General features: G+C 47.9%; 1 protein-coding gene across 1 annotated transcript in view; it reads left to right on the forward strand.

The window, feature by feature from the left end:
* LOC137437519 (macrophage mannose receptor 1) overlaps positions 1 to 26578 on the forward strand; it is a 108072-nt gene that overhangs the window by 18192 nt on the left and 63302 nt on the right. The window contains exons 5-12 of the mRNA XM_078766013.1: positions 1355 to 1519; positions 1798 to 1911; positions 9458 to 9607; positions 15710 to 15880; positions 16102 to 16259; positions 17765 to 17875; positions 18011 to 18275; positions 22272 to 22480. Coding sequence (XP_078622139.1) covers positions 1355 to 1519; positions 1798 to 1911; positions 9458 to 9607; positions 15710 to 15880; positions 16102 to 16259; positions 17765 to 17875; positions 18011 to 18275; positions 22272 to 22480 — 1343 coding nt within the window. The remainder of the gene's footprint in view (positions 1 to 1354; positions 1520 to 1797; positions 1912 to 9457; positions 9608 to 15709; positions 15881 to 16101; positions 16260 to 17764; positions 17876 to 18010; positions 18276 to 22271; positions 22481 to 26578) is intronic.

A 26578-nucleotide genomic window follows, 5' to 3' on the forward strand; every position in this document is an offset into this window, starting at 1 on the left:
CAGTTCCGCTTGAGCAGCTTGTACTTGTGCTGGTTCCCCTTGAGCAGGTTGGAGGTGCGCCAGTTCCCCTTGAGCAGGTTGGAGGTGCGCCGGTTCCCCTTGAGCAGCTTGTACGTGTGCTGGTTCCCCTTGAGCAGGTTGGAGGTGCGCCAGTTCGCCTTGAGCAGGTTGGAGGTGTGCCGGTTCCCCTTGAGCAGGTTGTACATGTTCCGCTTCCCCTTGAGCAGGTTGTACGTGTGCCGCTTCCCCTTGAGCAGGTTGTACGTGTGCCACTTCCCCTTGAGCAGGTTGTACGTGTGCCACTTCCCCTTGAGCAGCTTGTTTGTGTGCCCTTCCCCTTGAGCAGGTTGTACGTGTGCCACTTCCTTTTGAGCAGGTTGTGGGTGTTCCAGTTCGTTTTGAGCAGGTTGTGGGTGTGCCAGTTCCTTTTGATCAGGTTGTGGGTGTGCCAGTTCCTTTTGAGCAGGTTGTGGGTGTGCCAGTTCCTTTTGAGCAGGTTGTGGGTGTGCCAGTTCCTTTTGAGCAGGTTGTGGGTGTGCCAGTTTGCCCTTGAGCAGGATGGAAGTGCGTTGGTTCCCCTTGTGCAGGTTGGAGGTTTACTTGTTCCCCTTGAGCTGGTTGAAGGTACTCCGGTTCCCCCTTGAGCCGGATGAAGTAGACTTCAATGAACATCCTCTGAGTTCCTATTGAGCATGTTGAGCGTGCCATTTTTAGGTTATTTCCCAGAAATAACCTCAGAGTGGGTCCCGGTGTCCGTACGTCCATGCGTGTATGTACATGTGTTAACATTTGACTAAACCATCTTCTCACAAACTGATATGGACTAAATTGGACGATATGGACAAAATTTGGTCCTATGCATCCAGACAGCAAGGTCTCCTGGGGTTGTGCTCCCTAACCAGATTCGTCCCCTATAAGAGGCTGAAAAAGGGGATTTCGCCTCAAATTCAGATAATTTATTCTAAAATCTTCTCAGAAACCATGGGGAAATAATCGTCAGTCCCCATGGGGCTATTGGTGGTGTTATTTTTTATCATCCTTTTTGAGAAGGGTGAAAATCCCACTGTTAATTTGCATTTGGTCTCTGGCTTTGACACCAATACGAATTTATATTATGGAACCTAGGCTTCAAAAAGCTACATATGTCGACCAAGCAGTTTCAAATGGAGCACCTCACTGCCATTCGAGCATTTAAATTGCATCAGATGTGGCAAAAAATGTGGATTGTTGCTCCCAGCTTGCCAGCTCATCGACAGAAGACACCATTTTGCATTTTTGCTGTCTTCATCCCTACCACGTTTAAATCCTGTGTGGGAGTGAGAAACTTGCTCGTCATACATAATTCTTTTTGTAGGAAGCTCTTGTGACGTCTTTTGGCATGAAGATCCTCGGTATAATGGTTGCTATGAGATGAACGTGGAGGCAGTGCTCAGCTGGTACGAGGCACGGCGACTTTGCCAGCAGCAAGGTGCTGACTTGCTGAGTATCAGTGACGTGCACACCCAGCACTTCATTTCTGGTAAGATTTATGGTCCAAGATGGTTACAGGTTTTAATGCAGCTTTCACAGAAAGGTCAGATGATTATTCAACACCCAGGTATTCATAAATATGAAGCATGTCAGCACTTATGAAAATATAAGAAGCAAGGAAGGTGGAGTGGCATGATTGATAAAGTATTTGGTGTGCCCTGGGATATCGTGGTAGATTATAATCTAGTGACATACAAAGATCAAATCAAGTAAATTTGACACTTTGGTAATCTTATGTTGTATCAAGGGATAATGCTTGTCTTTCAGGGTTTTTATCAGGACATGGTGCTTCTCTATGGATTGGACTCAACATATTGGATCCACAGGGTGGTTGGCAGTGGGTTGATGATGCTCCATTTCGTTACGTCAACTGGGCTGAGGGTGAGAAATCATTATTTGTTTTCCAAATGAAACAGGAAGTGATAAAGGAAATAAAAATTGAGGGCTTAAATAAATCCATGGCGGGTTATAATCTTACTATAATTCACCAAATGTCTGTCTGTCTGCCCGTCCGTTCCCAGGTACCGCAAAAACGGCTCAACCGATCGCAACGACATTTTGGGTGGGTATTCCTGGGACCCCCCGGAGTAAAATAGGCTATATTGTTTTCCAATTTCAGGTTTGGACTCCCGCCAAACGTTATTTGGACCGATCGCAATGATTTTTTGTGTGTATCCCTGGAACCCCTGCAATAAAACAGGCATAATGCAAATCTTCCAATTTCAGGTTTGGTCTCCAGCCTAACGTTATTTTCCCACACCTCTGGATACGCTTCTTTCTCTTTCGACCTTACTGGTATAGATAATAGAGCAAACGTATATGGTTATGTCATTATGTTTACTAGTGAGATACCCTGGCTACGCACGGGTGGGAGGCCAGGAACAAACAGGAAATGCAGATACGGCGAATGCTAAAGCATGAAACCAATAAATTCCACATTCCTGTCGCACCTTCAGTCGCACATCAGACATGGACAGCAAGTTCGTGAAGGACTTACATGCAAAACGTACCCGTTCGCAAACAAACGGTTAAGTTCACGTTTAGAAACATCGATCGTGGGTCCGTGGCGAATCTGCATATGGCGATCCGTGAAGTTCACGTTTAGAAGGTAGAAACCATCACGGCATGTCGTCATTTACCTCGATATCTCTTTTTTTTCATTCCAAACAACATAACTCCAATCACAAATTAATCACAAAATAAAATTTTAACAACATTGTTAATGTTTCCTTCATTGTAAAAACTACCAAGTCAACAGTTAAAAGGATTTTGAGCCGATAGGTGTTACGGCCTTGGCAAGATCGATGGAGACAGCGATCTGTTAGCGTATACACCGCCCAAATAGCTATGTGGAATTCTCTCATGTAGAGATTAAACTCACGTCGTTTGAACTTTAGCCGAGGACATTATTTACTTTTAATGATGTTTATATATGAATCAAAAAGAAGATAATTGGTTTTGGGTCGTCCTTACCGCATATCTCGTGGGATTGTGAGTTGGAGAGACGATCGTGATGGCGGGGAGGGGGTTGGCATTCTTTCAAGCAGGGATTCAACCCATGCCCTTATAAAAGGTCTTTGTCCGAGGTCACCGAGTCCGATCGGTGCAGCCGATCGGTGCAGCGATCGTTGTAGCTGTTTGTGCAGCACCTGGGAAAATAACGTTATGCGGGAGTCCAAACCTGAAAAATGCTGGAGGCCAAAGCTGAAATTTGAAAAACAATATGCCCTATTTTACTCCAGGAGATCCCAGGATTACCCACCCAAAATATCGTTCCGATGGGTTCAGCCGTTTTTGCGGTACCTTCCAACGGACGGACGGACGGACATTTGGTGAATTATAGTAAGATTATTATTATATATTATATATTATTATACAATATAATTGTTGTATATAACATAAAATATAATATTATATATAATTATTATATATATAATTATTATATATAACATTATATATAATATATAATAATATAATATATGTAATAATTATATTATATATAATTATTATATTGTACATATAATTATTATATATAGATATTATATAATATTATGTTATTATTATATAATATTATTATAATATAATATTATTATTAATTAATATAATTAACATAATATAATTAATTAATATAATTAATTATATATATTATTAAGATGGTAATATATTAATTTATAAATATCAATATGAATTTATTTTTAATTTACAGTTTATTAAAATTTATATTTATAATTTATAAAACAACATAATATATAAAACAATTCATAAAACAATAAAACCATAATAAACCATTTAAGTGGAATTTTCATGAAGGAAGTGGACTACTAGTGAGATAAAACCTGAAAAATATGAAGACAAATAACATGTGCGGCAGAATAATGAAGTTCCGCAGTCTTTGCGCGAAGTCATGCATAAAGGCTGATTGTTTTCTTAAGTCTTATTCTGCATTTGCATAGGTTGGCAAAACTAATTGCTGTCATACTCGTTGGGAATGAGATCCTGATTACAAAAAATATCAGAAGTTCTGTAATCCTCACCTGCTTTTTGAAAGGGAAGTAGATATGGTATTAAGAAAGGAAGCCAGGAAGGTGGCAGCCCTTGATGTAGTTTCCCTGCTCCCCACTGGGCTGGCCATTCATTGTTGGTGGCCAATTATCGGAATTATCCAGCTGGTGCAGCAATTTAACCACCAGGTCTGCTTGTAATCAATAATCAAAAACAACATAGCTTTACTCGGTCTGTGCAGAGAAATATGGACATTAAATAAAAAAATGAAAAAAATTAGATGGACAAATAGGGAACAAAAGTTTCTACAAAAGTTTCTAACAAAGGAGCTCCCAATATCATTTCCTGTTCCGTACTTGATCTCCATCTCCACATTCTTTTTTTTTATCCTCCCGCGCAGAATCCTCTTCAGCACCTTCATTACATGACTTAGGAATGTCATCTCCCTGTACTTCCCAGAACTTCGCCCTTCCCTTTCCATATCGGCACAATTAACCCTGTCCTCCAATCCTCAGGAATTGAACTCGCTGTTAAAGCGCGGCGTTACGCGCGCTGCTTGCGAGCAAGGAGGAAGCGGACAAGCGGTAACTTATAAGCGTCTTTATTTCAGGAGCTCACTGTAACACTGGCGCGCTCCGGGCTGCGCGCCCGGTGTATATCATGAGGCCACGCCTACCCCTCGGGCGTGGCCACCGCCCACTTGGTGCGTGGAATGATGTCACCACGCCAGTGGGCTTTTGTGTCCGCCACACGCGCCTCCCCAGAATTCCCGCGCACCTGGAGGGCCAGTTTGCGGGGCAGACGAATGACCCGGCCGAAGCGCCCCCTGGCGATCGGCGGCGTCCGGGGTGCAGGGATGCCAGGTGGGATGCCCCTGGCTGCCCCTGGGATGGGTGCAGGACCGGGGGGCGGCATGGCGGCGGGGCTGGGCGGTGCCGGGGGTCCGCCCGCAGGGGGGCGGCCCCGACGTGGGGGTCGGGCCACTGGCGGTGGATGGTCCACGTCGAGGTGGGCCGGCTTGAGGCGGTCTACCGAAACGCGGTCAGGAGTACCGCCGATGTCCAGGGTGAAGTGCTTCGCCCCGGTCTCCAGCACGCGGAAAGGCCCGTCGTACGGGGGCCGCAGTGGTGTCCGGTGGGCATCGTGGCGGACGAAGACGTACTCCGCCGTGCGAAGCTCCGGGGCGACGTGCGTCGGTGGGTGCCCGTGGCATGCCGTTGGCACCGGGGCGAACCTCTGGGCGGTCTCTTGCAGAGCGGAGCGCTGCTGTGCCGCGGACCATGGTGCCGTGGAGTCGGGGAGGAACTCGCCCGGCACCCGCAGCAGTTGCCCGAAGACCAACTCCGCCGCGGATGCACGCAGGTCCTCCTTGGGCGCCGTCCGGAGGCCCAGCAGGACCCAGGGGAGCCTGTCGACCCAGCCGCCGTCGCGGAGGGTGGCCCGGAGCGCGGCCTTCAATGAGCGGTGAAATCGCTCACACAGGCCGTTAGCCTGGGGGTGGTAGGCCGTGGTTCGGTGCAGCCGGACCCCGAGCCCCTGCGCCACCGCCCCCCAGAGCTCCGAGGTGAACTGGGGGCCGCGGTCGGACGAGATGTCTGAGGGGGCGCCGAACCGGGCGACCCAGGTGGCGATGAAAGCCTGCGCGACATCGGCCGCCGTTGTCGACGCCAAGGGCACGGCCTCCGGCCACCGGGTGGTGCGGTCCACCATGGTGAGGACGTAGGTGAAACCCCGCGAGGGGGGCAGAGGTCCCACCAGGTCCACGTGGACGTGGTCAAACTGGCGTTCCGGCACCGTGAACGGGGCCAACGGGGCCTGGGTGTGCCGGTGCACCTTGGCGCGCTGGCACGCGAGGCACGTCCTGGCCCAGCCGCGGACGGCCTTCCGGAGGCCATGCCAGACGAACTTGTCGGCGATCAGCCTTTGGGAGGCCCTCGCGCCCGGGTGGGACAGGCCGTGGATGGTGTCAAACACCTGGCGCTGCCAGCCCGCGGGCACGATGGGGCGAGGACGCCCGAGGGAGACGTCGCACAAGAGGGCCGCGCCTGCGCCGTCGAACGCCACCTCGGTGACGCGGAGGCCCGTGACGGCGGTCCGCAAGGCCTGGACGTCGGGGTCAGCGGCCTGGTCCGCTGCCATCCGGGCATAGTCGATGCCGAGGTGGACTGCGTGGGCGACGGCCCGGGAAAGGCAATCCGCCACCGGGTTGTCCTTCCCCGCGACGTGCTGGATGTCCGTCGTGTACTCGGACACGGCCGAGAGGTGACGCTGCTGCCGGGCCGGCCACGGCTCGGTGACCTTGCCCATCGCGAAGATCAGCGGCTTATGGTCGATGAAGGCAGTGAACGCACGGCCCTCGAGCAGATGGCGGAAGTGCCTGACCGCCAAGTGAAGCCCGAGCAACTCGCGGTCGAAGGTACTGTAACGGCGTTCGGGTGGGCGAAGCTGCCGGCTAAAGAACGCCAGCGGTTGCCAAGCTCCACGCACCCATTTCTCGTGCACCGCGCCCACCGCGTAGTCCGAGGCATCGGTGGTGAGGGCGATCGGTGCATCCGGCGCCGGGTGCGCGAGCATGGTGGCGTTAGCCAAGGCGAGCTTCGCGCCCGTGAACGCCGTGTCCATCTGCTCGGTCCAGGTAACGTCGCCTTTGCCCAGCTTACCTCGGAGAGCTTCGTGCAGGGGGCGCAGGAGCTGGGCGATACGGGGCAGGAACCGATGGTAAAAGTTCACCATGCCCAGGAACTCCTGCAGCCCTCTGATCGTGCGGGGGCGAGGAAACCCCTTCACCGCCTCCACCTTGGCCGGCAGGGGGACGGCTCTGTGCCTGGTGACACGGTGCCCCAGAAAATCGATTATGGTGGCGCCAAACCGGCACTTTGCGGGGTTCACAATCAGGCCATGCTGGCCCAGGCGTTCGAAGAGCGTGCGGAGGTGGCGTAGGTGCTCTTCGCGGGACGCGCTGGCGACGAGGATATCGTCCAGGTAGACGTAGACAAAATCCAAGTCACGCAGGACGCTGTCCATCAGTCGCTGGAACGCCTGAGCCACATTCTTCAGACCGAAGGGCATGCGCAGGAACTCGAAGAGTCCGAATGGCGTGATGACCGCCGTCTTCGGGACGTCCTCTGGCCTGACGGGGACCTGATGGTAGCCGTGTATGAGGTCCACCTTCGAGAAGAAGGACATGCCCGCCAAACGGGCGGAAAAGTCCTGAATGTGGGGGACGGGGTAGCGGTCGGGAGTCGTGGCGTCATTGAGACGGCGATAGTCCCCGCACGGTCGCCATCCCCCGCCGGGCTTCGGCACGATGTGCAGCGGCGACGCCCAAGCGCTCCCTGAGCGCCGAACGATGCCGAGTCGCTCCAGGGTAGCGAACGCCGCTTTTGCCACCGCCAGCTTCGTCGGCTCGAGGCGGCGTGCCCGGGCGTAGACCGGTGGCCCGACGGTGGGGATGTGATGGGCCACCCCGTGCTTGACGGCCCCCGCCGAGAAGGTGGGCCGCATGAGGGCCGGGAGGCCGGCGAGGAGGCGGGTGAATGCGTCCGCTGCCGGAAGCGTACAGACCAACGTGGCCGGAACCGATCCGTTCGGCAAGCCGCTTGGCAAGCCGCTCGTTGAGCTGGGCAACGCACAAGCGAGCGAGCTGAACGTCTCGGCCTGGACAAGACGTCTGCGCTTGACGTCGACCAGGAGCCCATTAGCGCACAGGAAGTCCGCGCCAAGCAGTGCCATGGGCACGTCGGCGGTGACGAACGTCCATCGGAAAACCTGCCCTCCGAACCGCAGAGAGAGGCAGCGTTTTCCGTACGTACGGATGGGCGTCCCGTTCGCGGCAAGCAGCACGGGGCCCCCACCCGCGGCGTGCTTGTCTGACGTGCCGGCGGGAACGACACTCACCTGCGCTCCCGTGTCGCACAGGTAACGGCGCCCGGAGAAGGTGTCCGTTATGAACAGCAGGCTGCTCGAACGGCCGGCGCTCATCGCCACTATTGAGCGCCGGCCCAGGCGTTTCCCGACCTGTTGAAGGAGCATGGCGGATGACACTGCCGAGCTTCGTGGCCGAACTTGGCGTGGAACCAGCACCAGGTGGTGGAGCTGGAGGAGCGCGGCTGGCTCCGCCAGGCCGGTGGAGTTGGCGGGTTTCCCCGCGGTGGCGGTTTTCGCCGCGGCGGTGGGCGGGGCGTGGCGGCGGTCACGAGGTGCGTATCAGCATGCTGCGTATGCTGTATAAGCTGATGCTGTGGATCAGCAGCATCAGCAGCAGCATCAGCAGCATCAGCCACGAGGGCCGTGACGGCCACGCCGACTCTCGCCCGCGTGTCCGAAGCGGCAAAGTACTTGTCCGCCTCGGCTGCCAATGCTCGGGGTTCCGTTAGCCCGGTCCCGGCCAACGCGAGGCGAACCTGCGCTGGAAGTTGGCGACGGAAAAGCGCCCGGAATAGAGAACCGGGGGCTTCGTCGCCCAACAGTGACAGCATATGGTCCATTCGGACCGACGGGCGCGTGTCACCGAGCTCGGGGAGATCCAGGAGGCGGTCGGCCCGTGCGTCGTCCGTGAGGCCGAACGTGGCTAGGAGTAGCCGCTTGAGTGCCTCGTACTTGTGGCCGTCCGGTGGGTGGCAAAGGACGGACACAACTCGAGCGGCCGTGCCGGGCCCGAGGGAGGCGACGACGTGGCAATAGCGCGTGTCATCGCCGGTGAGGCGCCGAAGCTGAAATTGGGCTTCGGCCTGGACGAACCAGACTTCGGCCTGAGCCTCCCAAAATTCGGGAAGTTTGATGAAGTTGGCCATGGCAATGGCGTCGCGTGTGGAAGGATCGCTCCGGCAGATCCAACGTCAAGGGGGTCACCAGTAAAGTGCGGCGTTACGCGCGCTGCTTGCGAGCAAGGAGGAAGCGGACAAGCGGTAACTTATAAGCGTCTTTATTTCAGGAGCTCACTGTAACACTGGCGCGCTCCGGGCTGCACGCCCGGTGTATATCATGAGGCCACGCCTACCCCTCGGGCGTGGCCACCGCCCACTTGGTGCGCGGAATGATGTCACCACGCCAGTGGGCTTTTGTGTCCGCCACACGGTCATACATGTTTCAACAGCCTCTTCTCCAACTGGCTCCAACTTTTCCCGCTGCAATTATCATATGTGTACACACCTCATCATAGCGATATATCATATAATCCATAGCGATAATGTGATTTATTGTAACCTCAATAAATCATCATTTTTGTCTTTTTGCTATGAATCTTGGGGTGTTTGTTGCTACATTGGAGATACATTCAAATATTTGATTGATTGCTAATTGTTATTCCTTTTGTATATATTTAGTTTGAATGGTTTTCTGAGATTTATTCACAAGTTTAGACATGTGCATTGGAGCTTAGATAAACTGCAATGTGTTTGGTCTCACAATAGCTATTGTTTGTTAGGATTTCCTTTCTCGATGGAGGATGCAAGATGTGGTGTTCTAGATGCTAGCAAATTTGGGCGATGGCAGAACGCAGATTGCTCCCGTCGCCTGGGCTATATTTGCTTCAAGCGTAACGCCAGCCAATCAGCATCGTTGGCTCCTCCTCCAGGTATTTTGGCCAAAATGATGCACATATAGTAAATGCAAAAGTCTTCACTTGGTAATATTCTTGTTTCTGGTTGTGCTTATGTTAATACTGTTGTTTTTTCCTACTACATTTGTTCTGAAACCATGATTATTTAGTCATTATGATGGTAAATTAAGTAATCAACAACCGTTACGTTAATGCAAATCACAAGAAAGAGCAATCAGATTGCAGACCCTCGCCAGGATGTGTTTTTAGTGGTTTTAAGGCTTTTGTGTTAAAACAAATATGGCGGCCGAACCACGTGACCGATGACATCATCATCATTTTTTTTCTCCACCAATTTATCCCTAGATTATGCTCAAGAAATTTCATCTTGATAGGATGAAGTTTTGTACTTGTCGAATTATGACGTCATAAATAGAGGTGCCTATGACATCATCATTAACATATTTTATTCCCCATGGAGAGTTCTTTACAATGAGCCATGTCTCAATTTTTTTCTATGCAGCACTTTCGGAGATATAGAGGTGCAAAGTTTTTCGGTTTTTTTCAAGATGGCGGCCGAACCAAGTGACCTATGACGTCATCATTTTTTTTTTTTCTCCACCAATTTATGCCTACATGGCGCTCAAGGAATTTCATCTTGACAGGATGAAGTTTTGTACTTGTCAAATTATGACGTCATAATGGAGGCAACTATGACATCGTCATTAACATATTTTATTCCCCATGGAGAGTTCTTTACAATGAGCCATGCCCAAATTTTTACCCCAATAAAAGCTGCAAATTAGGGAATATGTAAATTAGTTATCATCAGCTTGTTTCCTTGCTTGAAGGTCTATGAGTGATTGGGTTCAGAATGGCACCAAGGAAGCAACTTTCAACAGAACAGCGTGTGAAGATCCAAACTCTGTGAGAAGAAGGGCACACCTGACTTCAGGTTTTCGACTATGAGGAAAATAGTCGAAAACCTGAAGATCTGCAATGGTGTGAGGTACACACCTCTGAAAGAAACTGGTTCATGTTACAAGACAAGAAAAGGCTAGGAAGACTCAGAATAACCTCCCCAAGGCAAGACTAGCACTTGTAGTTGCTCAGCTTGCGTAAAAGAAGAAAATCAAGTCAGCAGCTGACAAATGAAACGAGAGCAGGCCTGAACATAAACAACTCATCCAGCACTATACACAGAAGGCTGATTGTATCAGGTCTCCATGGCAGAGCTGCAGCAAATAAACCAGTGCTGAGACCACAGAATACGGTGAAAAGACTGAAATTTGCAAGACAGCACCAAGTGTGGCGACTGAATAATGAAATTGGGTACTTTGTCTGATGAATCAAAGATTGAACTTTTTGGATCTAAGAGATGCCAGTTCATTCCTCGAAAACCTGGAACATGTTATGACGAGCAATGTTTGCAACCTACTGTTAAACGTGGAGGGGCCTCTGTGACCGTCTGGGGTTGTGTCTAAGCTTAGGAATATCTGTAAAAAATCAATGGGACGCTAACAAAAGAGAAGCACAAGCAGATACTGCAGCACCATGCAGTTTCTCGTGGAAATCGTTTAATAGGAAGAAGATTCATTTTCCAACAAGATAATCCAAAACAATAACGCAATATTTTGAGAACAAGGTTACATTCATACACTTGGAGCACAAGGGGCTGGTGTGTTCCAAGTGTATGAATGGCTGCCCCAGAGTGCTGGCATGAGTCCTACTGAGGGCATATGTGGGATTACATGGAAACAGAGAAGCCCAAGAGGAACCCAACTAACCTTACAGAATTGTGGAATGTACTACAGGATATTTGGCACAATGTTCCTGGAAGAGTGCTTTAGTCATACACAGGAAGCATGAGTAAAAGAGTGAGGGCAATCAAGAAGGCAAAGGGGGCAGATGCACAACATATTGGATGATACTGTTACGGATCTCAGAGCACGGCACTCCCGTTAGCAAGGGGGGGTTAATCCCCTTGTCTTGTTAAGCTGGCCGTCTCCGGTCCTGGAACTATCCCGCTCCTTTGCGGGATGAGATTGGCCAGGGTGATTGGTCAAAGGTTTCCCAAATACCTTCACCAATCTCTCTGCAAAGCAGGGAGATGAGTCACTGCTCGAACCGCGGATGTGATGGTAATTGCCGAGCGGTTTAGCAATCCACGATCCGAGCCGTTAACAAAAGGACTAAACCCGATTAAAAGCGGTTGGCCAAATCGTGCCACAGGTACTCAATTGGGGACAGGACGCAAGCGATCGGATGAGAGGAACCAAAGAATAAGAAGGGTGAAGGAAGAACAAATATGGTTTATTCACTATCTAAAAGAGGAAACGAAAGGCAAGAATATACAAAAGAGGGAAATAAAAGGACATAGGGCAAGCTTATCTAAACAGTCTTAACTTATCACGACCCCAGGACAAACAGACAGACTCACACGGAATGGTAGCTGGTAGGGGAGGAAGGTCCAGGCAGATGGTTCCAGGCTCCAGGTCCGCCACGAAGAATGGCAGGCAGCTGGCATAGTTGGCACGTGACCGGACCTTACAAATGTGAGGGGCTGGAATGCGCGTACGTATAGCGTGCCGAACGCTCTCAAAACCAACGGCAGTTCGTGTCACACGATCGTCCCAAGCAATCCTCCGCGCAATGTTCTTATCATTCGCCACCTCTGCGCTGTTCTCTCGAGTTTGCCGATCTTCTCTCCTCGCATCTGCCGATCTCCCCCGCATCTGCATGAAAGGGCTTTGCGCTCGCGCTTTTATCACAAGCCTCGCGTATCAGGCCGCGTCCGCTTCGCTCCGCCTACCGGTGAACACGCCTCGGCCCGGATTGGTCACGAGGGTTCATTGGTACCTCCCCTCGTGACGCGTTGATGGGGCCACGCCTATGTTCCTGGCCGCTCCTCCCTTCTTCTCCCACTCTGACTGCGTGCGTAATGGCGTCTTGCTGCGGCTGGCAGAGTAGCGCAATATGTTGTGGAGGGCAGTTTACGCCGCAATATGAATGGAATGGGAATTTGTGAAGGAGGCTAGGTTATTTGATTAATACAACGCAGATTCAACTATTGGAAACAGATCCTTACCTGAAACACATATTAATGAAATAACTGAAAGGTTCCTATGGTGTCCTACGTGTTGCAATATGGCCTAACTAGGGTGCGACCTTTGACCTTTACACCAACAATGGGAGTATTTACAGGGGCTTATTTATAAGGGAACATTTACAAAAATTTACCAAGTGGAGGGTTCTAAAAACCACAACAATGCTATAAAATTACATCACATGGGTCAGTTTTCAGCTGCCCTAGCTCCACCCACTGCTTTATACCCATTGCCTGGACAGCTGGCCTGACTCCACCCCAAATGAAGCAGCACTGCTCGTCAGTCTTCCAGGTCTTACACCTGGGTGTTGGTGAAAGGCCCAGTGCAATCGCAATCATCCCAGATGTATAACAACAATATATTAAATATGCACATAAGCCATACACGTTTTTGCTTCAGGTATGTACATCGGGGTATTTTTCCGTCACCGAACGCAGCATTATACACCACCCAAATAACGGGATGTCTTCACTGATTTTGAACTGAAATTTGGTTTGGTTTTGGATTTGGTTTGGTAATTTGGTTTTTGGTCGGGGTCATGTATTGCAAAGCAATTCTCGCTCTTGTTTACTTCAGCAGTTTGTTTCATGCGCATTTATAAAGGCTGTTAATTTACAATAATAAACACATATGACTGTTTTATCACCACCAATTTGAGTAATTTTCCTAAAGTATGAATATCATTGAAATAATCCAGACATTTGCATAGAGCTGTATGTCTTTGTGACAGGGAAGGGACAGGAGGTGCAGATTAGTTGAGCTCATGCATACGCGGGAAAAAGGGTGCGAGGGGAGAGGGTTTGGGCACACATTGGGAAGGTTCACACATACTGCTCAGTACTAACGTTCAAGCATTCCTAGCTCAGCACAATTTCATTTTTATGTGACTGTGTTTGCAATTCATGATTTATGACTGTAATGTCGATGAGAGGTGATTTTAGTCCTGGATTCTTATGTGTGTTGTTATTCTGATGCTTTCTCATCATGGGTGGCATGTTGTATGATTTAGATCGGGCTTGTTTGATTAAGAGCCCTTTAATGATGACGAGGAGATGGAATCATACTTCGGTTGACTGGCATCGTGGTTGGATCGGGAGTCAGTGTTGGGTTTGGCCTGTACAGTGGGCATAATTTTTGGATAGCCATGGCCTTGCCACTGATGCGGTTCCGCCAATTGGTTTTGCGCAGCAATTTGTATCGTTTTCAAATTTTCCGAAGTTCACGTACTTCAGACATCTAGTCAAACCAGAGTAACTGTGACCTTTGCTCTGTGTTTATGTTCAACTTGTGAACATTTTATAATTTGTTTTATTTCACATAATTTTATAGGTCATTTCCTGTTTGTAAAGAGGTTCAATTTAATCCATCATAACACATAAACAACAACTGATTGTCTTTGATCGAATCCTTCAATGATGTAAGAGGCAACAGAATGTGGTTCAGCTGTTCTTCGGAGCCATTTTTGGTAGCCATTTGGGGGCTGTTCATAACAATGCACCAATGTTTGTTTTATTAGCATGATTGCATACAGTTCATTGAAGACGACATGCTTTCTTTAATATTTATATCGTGTAATCTTTTAAAATGCCTGTTGACATATTTGTGATGATTTTTAGCTTCCGATATTTTTAAGACTCCATGATCATTCCTGGAGTTGCTCTTTCATTGAGTTGTTGGACAAATAAATGGTTTGAGTGCAAGAGCTAACATTTGATACCAATCTGATAATTAATTTGAATGTGTTTAACTTGACTTGACCTCACCTTTTTTTATGCCTCTGGTTGTTTTCAGATTGTCAGTCCGGCTGTCGATCCGTCCGTCCGTGATAGGTTTTCGTTACCGCGATAACTTGAGAACGGCTGAAGGGATTTTAGTCAAACTTGGTGCAGATATGTATAATTAGGTAAAGATTAACTGATTTGATTTTGGGTTCCCAAGGTCAAGGGCCAAAGGTCAGAGGTCATGTCAGGTAAAAATATGATAACTTGTGAACAGCTGAAGGAATTGAAATTAAAACTTGGTACAGGTATGTATAATGATGTAAACATCAACTGAATACATTTTGTGGTCAAGAGGTCAAAGGTCGGAGGTCATGTCAGGTGTGAATGTGATAACTTGTGAACAGCTGAAGGAATTGAAATTAAAACTTGGTACAGTTATGTATAATGATGTAAACATCAACTGAATACATTTTGGGGTCAAGAGGTCAAAGGTCGGAGGTCATGTCAGGTGTGAATGTGATAACTTGTGAACAGCTGAAGGAATTGAAATTAAAACTTGGTACAGGTATGTATAATGATGTAAACATCAACTGAATACATTTTGGGGTCAAGAGGTCAAAGGTCGGAGGTCATGTCAGGTGTGAATGTGATAACTTGTGAACAGCTGAAGGAATTGAAATTAAAACTTGGTACAGGTATGTATAATGATGTAAACATCAACTGAATACATTTTGGGGTCAAGGGGTCAATGGTCAGAGGTCATGTCAAGTGTAAATGTGATAACTTGTGAACAGCTGAAGGAATTGAAATTAAAACTTGGTACAGTTATGTATAATGATGTAAACCAACTGAATACATTTTGGGGTCAAGAGGTCAAAGGTCAGAGGTCATGTCAGGTGTAAATGTGATAACTTGTGAACAGCTGAAGGAATTGAAATTAAAACTTGGTACAGGTATGTATAATGATGTAAACATCAACTGAATACATTTTGGGGTCAAGAGGTCAAAGGTCAGAGGTCATGCCAGGTGTAACTGTGATAGCTTGTGAACAGCTGAAGGAATTGAAATTAAAACTTGGTGCAGGTATGTATAATGATGTGAACATCAACTGAATACATTTTGGGGTCAAGAGGTCAAAGGTCAGAGGTCAAGTCAGGTATAAATGTGATAACTTGAGAACAGCTGAATGGATTTCAATCAAACTTGGTACAAGTATTGTAATGATGTAATAATGTGGGCGGAGGCATATCGGTCGAAGTCGTGATGTCGAAGAGTGCCGTTCTAGTTTTCTTCCTCACTCTTATCCACAGAGGTAAACCTACGAGGGTGTGCTCCTGGCTGGATTGCTTATGGAATGTTTTGCTACCAACTGGTTGAAAAGCCCAGCTCCTGGAAAGATGCCCTGAGTTTCTGTCGTGCTGCCAAGGGCGACTTGGCGAGTATTGTCAATGAGCCAGAGTTTCAATTCTTCCAGCAATTCAGTAAGGGAAATAGTTTCAATTCTACTACTATGGGGATGTATTTGAAGTGAATAATGCATTGTTGGCCGATGTATAACTTTAACAATATAGTGCACACTGATATATGATCTCAAATCCGATCTAAGGATCTTATCTGCACTTTGACCTCAATTTCATGGAGAAAACAAACAGCTATTTGCACTAACATGGTAAATATTAGATAAAATAAAAATGTATTCCAGGCTCCACTGCAATGCTGTGGATTGGACTGAACTCTCATCGAGATGAAAATACGTTTGACTGGTCAGACGGTTCTCCAGTGGATGTAACACACTGGCAAGTCAATCATCCTGTTGTGGATTTCAGCAAAGAAGGCCAGTGCGTGAGCTCCCTGGCTCCGGTATGACCATGTAAAATATTGACATCATTACCTTATAGTAATGATATTGGTGTTTCACTATTTGTCCAGGGAGATGTGTATGCCTGTTGCTCTTCCCTTTGGTGAGAAAAGATTGGTAGGCCAATGTTCTGGATGAACATATTGATGTGCTGGCAAAGGCGGGATGGACAGTACAAGGGAGAGGATTAATGGACTGTGTACCCAACTGTAAGTGGGATTGTGGAAGAAGGAATTGAGAGAGAAAAACAAATTGACAAACACAATGTTATGTTGCTATACGAAGTCTGGTTTCGTAGCAATTCATGGGATTTTGAATCTTGAAAAAACATGGAAATTATTTTGCTTTATAAGGCTTCAATCCAGCCAACTAGATTTATTGTTTTGAGCTATATCTGGGAAGGTAAATTAATAAACAATTGAAAATTACCATTCAACATGGCTAACCAGACCCAGTGCCTGATGGCCAAGTCGTTAGAGCATTCACTCTGAGTTGGGAGGTCAACTTGTTGATTATACCTTGGCTGAGTCATACCAATGACTTTTAAAGGGTACGTGCCACTTCCTCGCTTGATGCTCAGCATTTAGAGGATAGAGCACGATACATTCTGGGGGTTGGCATCCGATGGAGCAGCGGGGAAATTTATACTTCAGGGTATACATTAATGTAATTTTATAGTTATTAATTATTATAATTAGAATAATTATAATTATTTATATAATTTACTAGCTGAAGGCACCCGGCATTGCCCGGGTCCGGGTTCCGGGTTCGTTGCCCGGGTTCGGATTCGGGATCTGTGAGATAAAAAGGAATATAATGTGGCCTTGCGAAGCAGCGGAGTTTGACTATCCGGCCGCGGCCGCATTTCGTTCATTTACTACTATAATTCAGCTTTTACTCGCGGCTGTAGAAGATTGACTACTATAATTCAGCTCAGCTTTTAATTGTGAAATGGGCCCAGCCCAGCCAAAGCGGCCTCAACCAGCCTCACCACCTAGCCTATAACCTTCCCGGAGCCCGTCCTGACATTTTTGGTTCTTTGAATGAATTTACTACTATAATTCAGCTTTTACACACGGCTGTAGAAGATTGACTACTATAATTCAGCTCAGCTTTTAATTGCGAAATGGGCCCAGCCCAGCCGAAGCGGCCTCGACTGGCCTCGCCACCTAGTCTATAACCTTCCCGGGGCCTGTCGCGACATTTTTTGTTGCAGAGCTTTCCTCCTATCTTTCACCGTTCAGGAGATTAGCGCGTGTGGACAAACAAACAAAAACTTTCTTTTTTATATATATAGAAAAATTTTCTTTTATATATATATATATATATATATATATAGATAGATAACATTTATATAATAATTTGACGAACAATCCCTCACACTAAGTTAATAATAAGAGGGCTGCTGATGTGAAAGGCAATGGATATACTGTGGCTTTTTCATTTCCTGTTGGCAATGCTTTATTTCATTGTTGAGATGAGACATAACCTGCTGTTTTGTTCCCAGCTTGGACGATGGGCGACGATTCCCTGTGAGCTGTCTCTAAACTATGTGTGTAAAAGGCCATCCGGCACTGCAGACTATGTGGAACGTCCAGCTGAGACAGGCTGCAAAAAGGTGACTTAGGCGAGACCTCTTAACATGAAACTCGTCAGTAGTAGGATCCTGTGAAGTGTCATTCAGCATTCTTTGTCATTTGGAGAATCTTCCCTTAATTGTATTGAGGTAATACAAATGTCTGCCGCTCTGCAGGGTTGGAAGAAGCATGGCTTTTTCTGCTTCCTAATTGGAAAGGCACCTGTGGGATATGAGTTAGCAGCAAAATATTGTGTGGCCAATGGTGGATACCTTGCATCGATCTTAATCAGACATGAGCAGGCCTTCATTTCTAGCCTGCTAGGCCTCCCAGGAGCTACTGAGGTCTGGCTGGGCCTGTCAGACAAATCCTCACCGAAGTCCTTTATTTGGCACAACGGGGATCCCGTCACCTTCACCAACTGGGCAGCAGATCAGCCTGGTGTGTATTGGGCTACAAGGAATTCTGGAAATTGTATATTTATATCATTTTGAGTAATTTGATTGTTTTGTTGTTCAAGATCATTCGAAGGCTTTTTGTAATTAGAAGTTTTGATGTCTCCTGGTCTACTTTGCGACATTTAACTTGCTAAACAATGATTATGCATTGCCCTATTTTGGCAATGATGATCGGTGACTGTTATGTTGAACCGCCTTTCGAGGCCATTTTTCCCCGCAGAGTAGGTTGGCCTTTTTCAGGCACCTTGGTCCCCTTTTTTGAAGCAATGTTTTACGGCCGGATGCCCTTCCTGTCTCCAACCCTGTTAGTCGCCTCTTACGATGCGCAGGGATACAGTGTACCTATTCTAAGCCGGGGTACACACCGGGATCATTCATCCCAGCAAGCCTGGTACTCAATTTGCCGACCTCGGAAGGATGACAGGCTGAGTCAACCCACCTGGCGTTAATTCAGCGATGACCGGGATTCGAACCCAGGATCCTAGGATCCCAAGCTGGCACCCTAACAGCTAAGCCAACACCAGGCTAGTGACTGTTACGTTGGTTTGTAGCAATTTTGAAACTTTTGTTTCTTTTTATTTTGTAGACATTTTTTTTTTTTTTTTTTTTTGTATACAAGATCGAGGCTCGTGAAAGAGCGAACATTAATCACACAGAAAGACAAACCGACACATAAAACATATAACATCGGGAGCGGTAGACAAGATGGGGAGAGAGGGGGACAAACACAACATTTGAGAGCAGGGACCGAGAGACATGGAGACATCGAGAGATCTGAGAGAGGGCGAGGGCTTTGGGGGGGGGGGGGGGGGCATGGGAAGGGGGCGGTGGGAGAGGTATAAAACATATGGACACTGCCAGGACTTCCAGGAAAGAAGTTGGAATTTCAAACAATGTGGATCTGGGGTGAATTAGCGGGGGTAGAAAAGATCAAGGTTTTGGATGGGGGAAGATAAAAGATGGTGGTGAACAGCTGTTTTAAAGACCTGGAGGGAGGAGTGGGATTGAAGGGAGTGAGGGAGTTTGTTCCAGAGGCGGGAGAAAAGAGGAATGAAAGAGTGAAGGTGAGCAGAGAGCCGAGATTTCGGCAGTTTAACCATCAGAGGGTTGCTGGCAGATCTTGTGCGACCTGTAGGAATATTTGGGGGACAGAGCACAGAGAGAGCTGGGGGTGCAAGGCCGGAGAGGAGTCGGTAGAAGACAGAAAGACCACCTACCTGCCTGCGGTGAGTGAGTGAAAGGCCCTCAGAGATAGCTTCATCGCGGGAGATTCCAATAATTCTGAAAGCTTTGGTTTCAACAGCGTGAAGCCGAGCTAGGTGTGAGGCAGGAGCACCGGCCCATAGGGGAGAACAGTATTCCATTGAGCTGCGGATGAAAGCCTTGTATGTGGTGAGGAGCTCAGGTGTGCCGAGGAAGGACTTCGCACGACGGAGGATGCCCAGTCGGCGACTGGCTTTGGAGGCCAGCTTGGAAATGTGGTTTTCCCAAGAAAGATCATGGCAGATAGTGAGACCCAAAATCTTGAGCGACAGAACTTCTTGGAGAGGATTGTTGAGAAAGTAGATGGGAGGGTTGTCCAGTCGATCTTTTCGGAGAGACATAGTAAGAGTGTGAGATTTGTCAGGATTGAAAGACATGTTCCACTTGTTTGACCAGTCTGTGATTTTGTCCAGGTCTTCAGAGAGCGAGGAGGCAGCAGACTGCCGATCTGAGGGAAGAGGAATGGAGCGGCAGAGAGTGGAGTCATCAGCAAAGAGATAGAGAGGATTTTCGAGAGAGTCAGAGAGATCATTGATGAAGACCAGAAAAAGCACGGGGCCCAGAACACTGCCTTGGGGAACTCCAGCCTGAACAGGAAGAGGAGATGAGAGAAACCCATTCAGGGCCACACGTTGACGACGACTAGAGAGGAAGTCCGCCAGCCATGCGTGGAGATTTCCATGGATACCAAAGGAGGAGAGTTTGGTGAGCAGAGCGGGGTGCCAGACCGTGTCGAAGGCACGTGATATGTCGAGGGAGACAGCTCTAATTTCCTGTTTGGCATTGAGGACCTCCATCCATTGTTGAGACAGCAGAAGCAGCATGTCCAGAGTAGAGTGACCTGGTCTGAAACCAAATTGATGATCAGAGATCAAGCCATTGGAGAAGAGGAAAGATTTCATATCCGAAGCAATGATGGATTCCATGACTTTGCTGATAATTGGGAGAAGGCTGATTGGTCTGTAGTTGCTAGGATCTGTTTTTGCACCTTTTTTGTGCAAAGCGGTGATGTTGGCTGATTTCCAAGCAGATGGCAGTTGACTTTGAGCAAAAGAGAGGGTGAAGAGAACAGAGAGAGGGTGAGATAGAGCAGCAGAGCAGGATTTTAGGACCCGTGGGCTGATGCCGTCGGGTCCAGTTGCAGAATCAGAGTCGAGGGTTGACAGAAACTTTTCCACCTTGTCAGGAGGAAAGGACACGGAGTCCAGGAGCAGCAGGGTACGACTGGGTATGGTGGGTACAGAGAGGGATGGGTTTGGGACACAAGATTTAGAGGCAAACACAGAGTTGAGGCATTCAGCTTTTTCACGTGCGGAGTCAGCTGTGTAGCCGTTTGAGGTAAGGGAGGGGATGGATGGGGAACAAACACCAGAAACGGATTTGACCAGACGCCACCAGGATTTGGAAGAGGGAGACAGATAAGAGAGTTCGGTCTTGAGAACGGAGAGATATTGTTTCCTGGCTCTCCTGGAAAAGGCATTTCGTCTCCTGGAAAGCAAATCCAACGGAAGGAAATCTCATTTCCTTTCAGGCATCCACCAGGATTTGGAAAAGGCATTTCCTTTTTGTGGGAAAAGGGAGCATGCAGAATTCATCGAAGAGTTAATTTCCAAAACAATGGATATTTTAACCATTTTTACCATCTCTTATATAATGCGAACCGTGGTGTCTGTCCGTGCATTTGTGCATTCGGCTGTCTCCCGTTTCCGGCAGCCGCTTCCCGTGCTGTGTTTGAAAAGCTGCGCATGCAGGCAAAGCTCAACAGTCGACCAGAAGAAGAGCATTATACCAAACGAGATACATTTTAAACATATAAGTACAACATGGAAACGCAGTTTGTTTATGAACAGTGCCTTAAGATATGGCCCAGGCTAACAGGATGGCCTTGCGGCATGCACATTCACCTCTAAGCTATCTAGCCTTGGTTCAAATATTGGCCCAGCTATAAACTGTCATCTCTGTATTTCACAAACTGGGTGAATCAGTGTGTGCCGTCCCTCCAATGGACGTTAAACTTGGCATCCCGTTTACCAACTGTGGACGCTAAACATACCAGTGTCCTTCATGAAGAATAGGTGAGTACTCGCCGGACCATGAACAAATTCCAACATTCATGCTCCAACCAGCAGGGGGCGCTGCATCAGCAGCAGCAGCACAGCCATGCTCCCAGCAATGACGAAAACCCCCAGCCGCAGCTCAAATGAATACAGTGCTTTCAGAAAGTATTCACACCCCTTGACTTTTTCACATTTTGTTATGTTACAGCCCGAATTTAAAATGGATTATATTGAGATTTTTTCTAATCATCACAACAATGTAAAAGCTTACACAATCGGGCTTTATCAGTGCATAAAGCAGCAAGATAATTACAAGTAGTTAAAAGATAATTACTACAACGTATCTGGCATTTGTACATGCAATCAATCAGATATATCTTAACACATGAGCCAACTAGAACAGCATCCGGTAGAGCGTATACCTCTGCCAGGCTGACCAGTTTCCTTTTTGTACCCCACTGATAGGCCAGATCTTGATCCGGACCTGAACCAAAACCGGTTTGGCTTGTTCTTGTCACATAAGCAACTCATCCACCAAGTTTTGTCAAAAAAGTCAAAAAAGCAAAAATATCAAGTTGTAATCAATGATAGTTTTATTAAAATGTTCAACCTGTTGTTTGTGAAACTATACTCTGTCATTCTTTCACCACCATTTTTAGGAAGTGCTGCTGGTTGCGTGGTTTCCAGCACTGGAAGATCATTGGGCCTCTGGTTCGTGAGGAATTGTGATAACTATCAAGCTGTTCCACTTTGCAAAGCACCTGTATCAGGCATGGTGGCTCCTACAGCAGCCAGTCATTCTGGTATACTCCAGGGTTCCTGCCCAACGGGTTGGCAAAGCCAAGATAATCTTCCTTCCTGCTACCAGGTGGGAAGTTCTGAAACATCTCCAAAATTTATCATGCTATTCCCTCACATCTAAATGTGAGGCTTTGTGCATGCGCAAGATTGGAGGTCACGTCTTTTCGAAGCTGTCCATGCGCTCACGCTTTTGAAGTTAAGTAATTTTTCACAATTGTGTTTTTGTCGAAACTGTATCTATCTTTCGGTGTGTGCACCTATAGTGTGTCTTTAGTAAGATTCTCGGTGCTAATTTTTCATTCATGTATACAAAATCATCGGTTAATTCATGTCGCGTATTTTGAGGCCTAGTAGGCTACCGTGTCCGACCTTGAGGCTTTGCTTTTCTCTCAGTGGTCCGTCGATTGCGCTGCAATTACTTTCGTTCTCTGTTTTTGTCCCAGTCTTTCACCCCATACTTCCTTGTTTAAAATCTCAACTCAAAAAAAATAAAAAAAAATAAAAAATATTTCCTTCTCTGTTCGTATTCGTTTATTCGTTGTTCTTATTTGTTCGTTCGTTCTTCGATCACGTGTTTCACCCCCATTTCCATTTTCCATTTCCCCAGATAGTTTTCACTGCTCAATTTAAAAATGTTTAAACTTTCCCCTGAAGAACTGTATTCTGTCGTATATTATAACACCTTTTTCTTCTTCTTCTAATAAAGGATGCTTTCAACTTGCTCACCAAATCTATTCATTCCAAAAAAAAATTCCATCTTTTGCAGTTCCTCTTTTCTACATTCCCGAAACTCTCCTGCACTCCACCCCTCCTTCAGCGTCCTCAGACGTATTTTTGACTCGGTCACAAGAAACTCATTTTGCAATAAATGTTCGTTTTCCATTAATCGTACACTTTCTAAAATCCAATCTCACCCCTCTCCTCCAAATCTATCCCCTTGCCCCTCCCCTCCAAATCTTCCCCATCACCCCTTCCCTCCAAAACTTCCCCATCACCCCTCCCCTCCAAAACTTCCCCATCACCCCTCCCTTCCAAATCTACCCCCTTGCCCCTCCCCTCCAAATCTTCCCCATCACCCATCTCTTTCAAATCTTCCCCCTTGCCCCTCCCCTCCTAAACTCCTCCCACACCCCTCCCCTCCGAGGCTCTCCCTCGCTCCTCCCCTCCTAGACTCCCCTCTCACCCCTCCTCCTCAAAGCATCCTCCCGCTTCTTCCCCCTTCCAACTTTCACCTTCATCTCCCCCAACCTTCTGCCTCGCTCTTCCCCCTCCTCAAATAACACCTCACTGTGCCTCACCCAATCACCATCAAACCTTTTGTCCGCCCCTTTCTCCAAGCTATTCTGAAATCTCTGACACACCTTCAACAGCTCTCCCTACCTCTTCCTCCTCTTCCACATCTTACCCTACCCCTCCCCCCCCCCCCCCTGTTCTGTATCCGATGCTCCCCCTTCCTCTTCATTAACGGTATGGACCTCAAACATCCGGGGCCATCGCTCAAACTTGACTGATCTCTCCATACAGGTTGCTTCTGACAAACCAGATGTGATCTGCTTAACAGAAACTTTCCTCCTTCATGATGTCTCTGATTCCTTGGTATCCCAGGTTACTCCCTCCTCCGGTATGATAGACCTGAGCATCGTCCTGGAGGTGGGGTTGCTATCTTTATCAAAAACTCTCTTCCTCACTCGCCCTGCACTGCCCTCTCCACCTCACCCCCAGGAATACCTTTGGCTACGGCTTCCCCTTCGCTCCCACCTTTTGTTCATATGTGTGTTGTACCGTCCACCTAACAGTGATGACTCCATCTACATCTCGCTGTCTGATAATATGGACCAACTTCTATCTACCCATCCCAACTCTCTCTTCCTCATATGTGGTGATTTCAATTGTCACCATGCCAGTTGGCTGGGTGTGGGTACCTCTCTCACCAGCCATGGCTCTTCAGCAAAGGACTTCTGCGACTCACTGGGACTCACACAATCTGTCAATTTCCCGACCCAGATCTCAGTCAACGGAGCATCTTCTCTTCTGGACTTGGTTATGACTAACTTCCCTGAAAATGTCTGCTGCTCTTCTTCTGCTCCAATCGGCTCATCTGATCATGTGCTTGTTAAAGTGGACATCTCTCTGACCATTCTCAGAGAGCCTCCTCAGCGTCGACGAGTCTGGCATTTCACTCAGGCCAACTGGCACGGTCTTCAAGCAGCCATCAATCATCTGGACTGGTCTCCCATCTCTACCGCCTCTGACATCAACTCATCCTGGGAATTCTTCCAAAGTAAATTGCTCTCTCATGCACAGATTTATCCCATCTCATCTTCAGTTGTCATACCCTTCCTCCCATCCATGGTACACGGAATCTTGTGGTGAGGCTGTTGCCCAGAAACAACTTTCTTTCGTCTCCTGGAAAGCAAATCCAACGGAAGGAAATCTCATTTCCTTTCACAAAGCCCGAAACAAGTGTGTGTCCACCCTCAGGAGAGCCAGGAAACAATATCCCTCCGTTCTCAAGACCGAACTCGCTTATCTGTCTCCCTCTTCCAAATCCTGGTGGCATCTGGTCAAATCTGTTTCTGGTGTTTGTTCTCCCTCCATCCCCTCCCTCACCTCAAATGGCTACACGGCTGACTCCGCACGTGAAAAAGCTGAATGCCTCAACTCTGTGTTTGCCTCTAAATCTTGTCTCCCAAACCCATCCCTCTCTGTACCCACCAAACCCAGTCGTACCCAGCTGCTCCTGGACTCTGTGTCCTTTCCTCCTGACAAGGTGGAAAAGTTTCTGTCAACCCTCGACTCTGATTCTGCAACTGGACCTGACGGCATCAGCCCACGGGTCCTAAAATTCTGTTCTTCCGCTCTTTCACTCCCTCTCTCTGTTCTCTTCACCCTCTCTTTTGCTCAAGGTCATCTGCCATCTGCTTGGAACTCAGCCAACATCACCGCTTTGCACAAAAAAGGTGCAAAAACAGATCCTAGCAACTACAGACCAATCAGCCTTCTCCCAATTATCAGCAAAGTCATGGAATCCATCATTGCTTCGGATATGAAATCTTTCCTCTTCTCCAATGGCTTGATCTCTGATCATCAATTTGGTTTCAGACCTGGTCACTCTACTCTGGACATGCTGCTTCTGCTTTCTCAACAATGGATGGAGGTCCTCAATGCCAAACAGGAAATTAGAGCTGCCTCCCTTGACATATCACGTGCCTTCGATACGGTCTGGCACCCACCTCTGCTCACCAAACTCTCCTCCTTGGTTATCCATGGAAATCTCCACGCATGGCTGGCAGACTTTCTTTCTAGTCGTAGTCAACGTGTGGCCCTGAATGGGTTTCTCTCATCTCCTCTTCCTGTTCAGACTGGAGTTCCCCAAGGCAGTGTTCTGGGCCCTGTGCTTTTTCTGGTCTTCATCAATGATCTCTCTGACTCTCTTGAAAATCCTCTCTATCTCTTTGCTGATGACTCTACTCTCTGTCGCTCCATTCCTCATCCCTCAGATCGGCAGTCTGCAGCCTCCTCACTCTCTGCAGACCTGGACAAAATCACAGACTGGGCAAACAAGTGGAACATGTCTTTCAATCCTGACAAATCTCACACTCTTACGATGTCTCTCTGAAAAGACTGACTGGACAACCCTCCCATCCACTTTCTGAATAATCCTCTCCAAGAAGTTCTGTCACTCAAGCTTTTGGGTCTCACTATCTGCCATGATCTTTCCTGGGAAAACCACATTTCAAATCTGGCCTCCAAAGTCAGTCGCCGACTGGGCATCCTCCGTCGTGCGAGGTCCTTGCTTGGCACACCTGAGCTCCTCACCACATACAAGGCTTTCATCCGCAGCTCAATGGAATACTGCTCTCCCCTCTGGGCTGGTGCTCCTGCCTTATACCTAGCTCGTCTTCACGCTGTTGAAACCAAAGCGTTCAGAATCATTGGAATCTCCCGCGATGAAGCTAACTCCAAGGGCCTTTCACTCACTCACCGCAGGCAGGTTGGTGGTCTTTCCGTCTTCTACCATCTCCTCTCTGGCCTTGCCCCCCCCCCCCCCCAGCTCTCTCTCTGGGCTCTGTCCCCCAAATATTCCTACAGGTCGCACAAGATCTGCCTGCAACCCTCTTATGGTTAAACTGCCAAAATCAAGACCCTCTGCTCACCTTCACTC

Source organism: Myxine glutinosa, chromosome 12 (assembly GCF_964187855.1).
Source record: "Myxine glutinosa chromosome 12, kmMyxGlut1.1, whole genome shotgun sequence".
NCBI lineage: Eukaryota > Metazoa > Chordata > Myxini > Myxiniformes > Myxinidae > Myxine > Myxine glutinosa.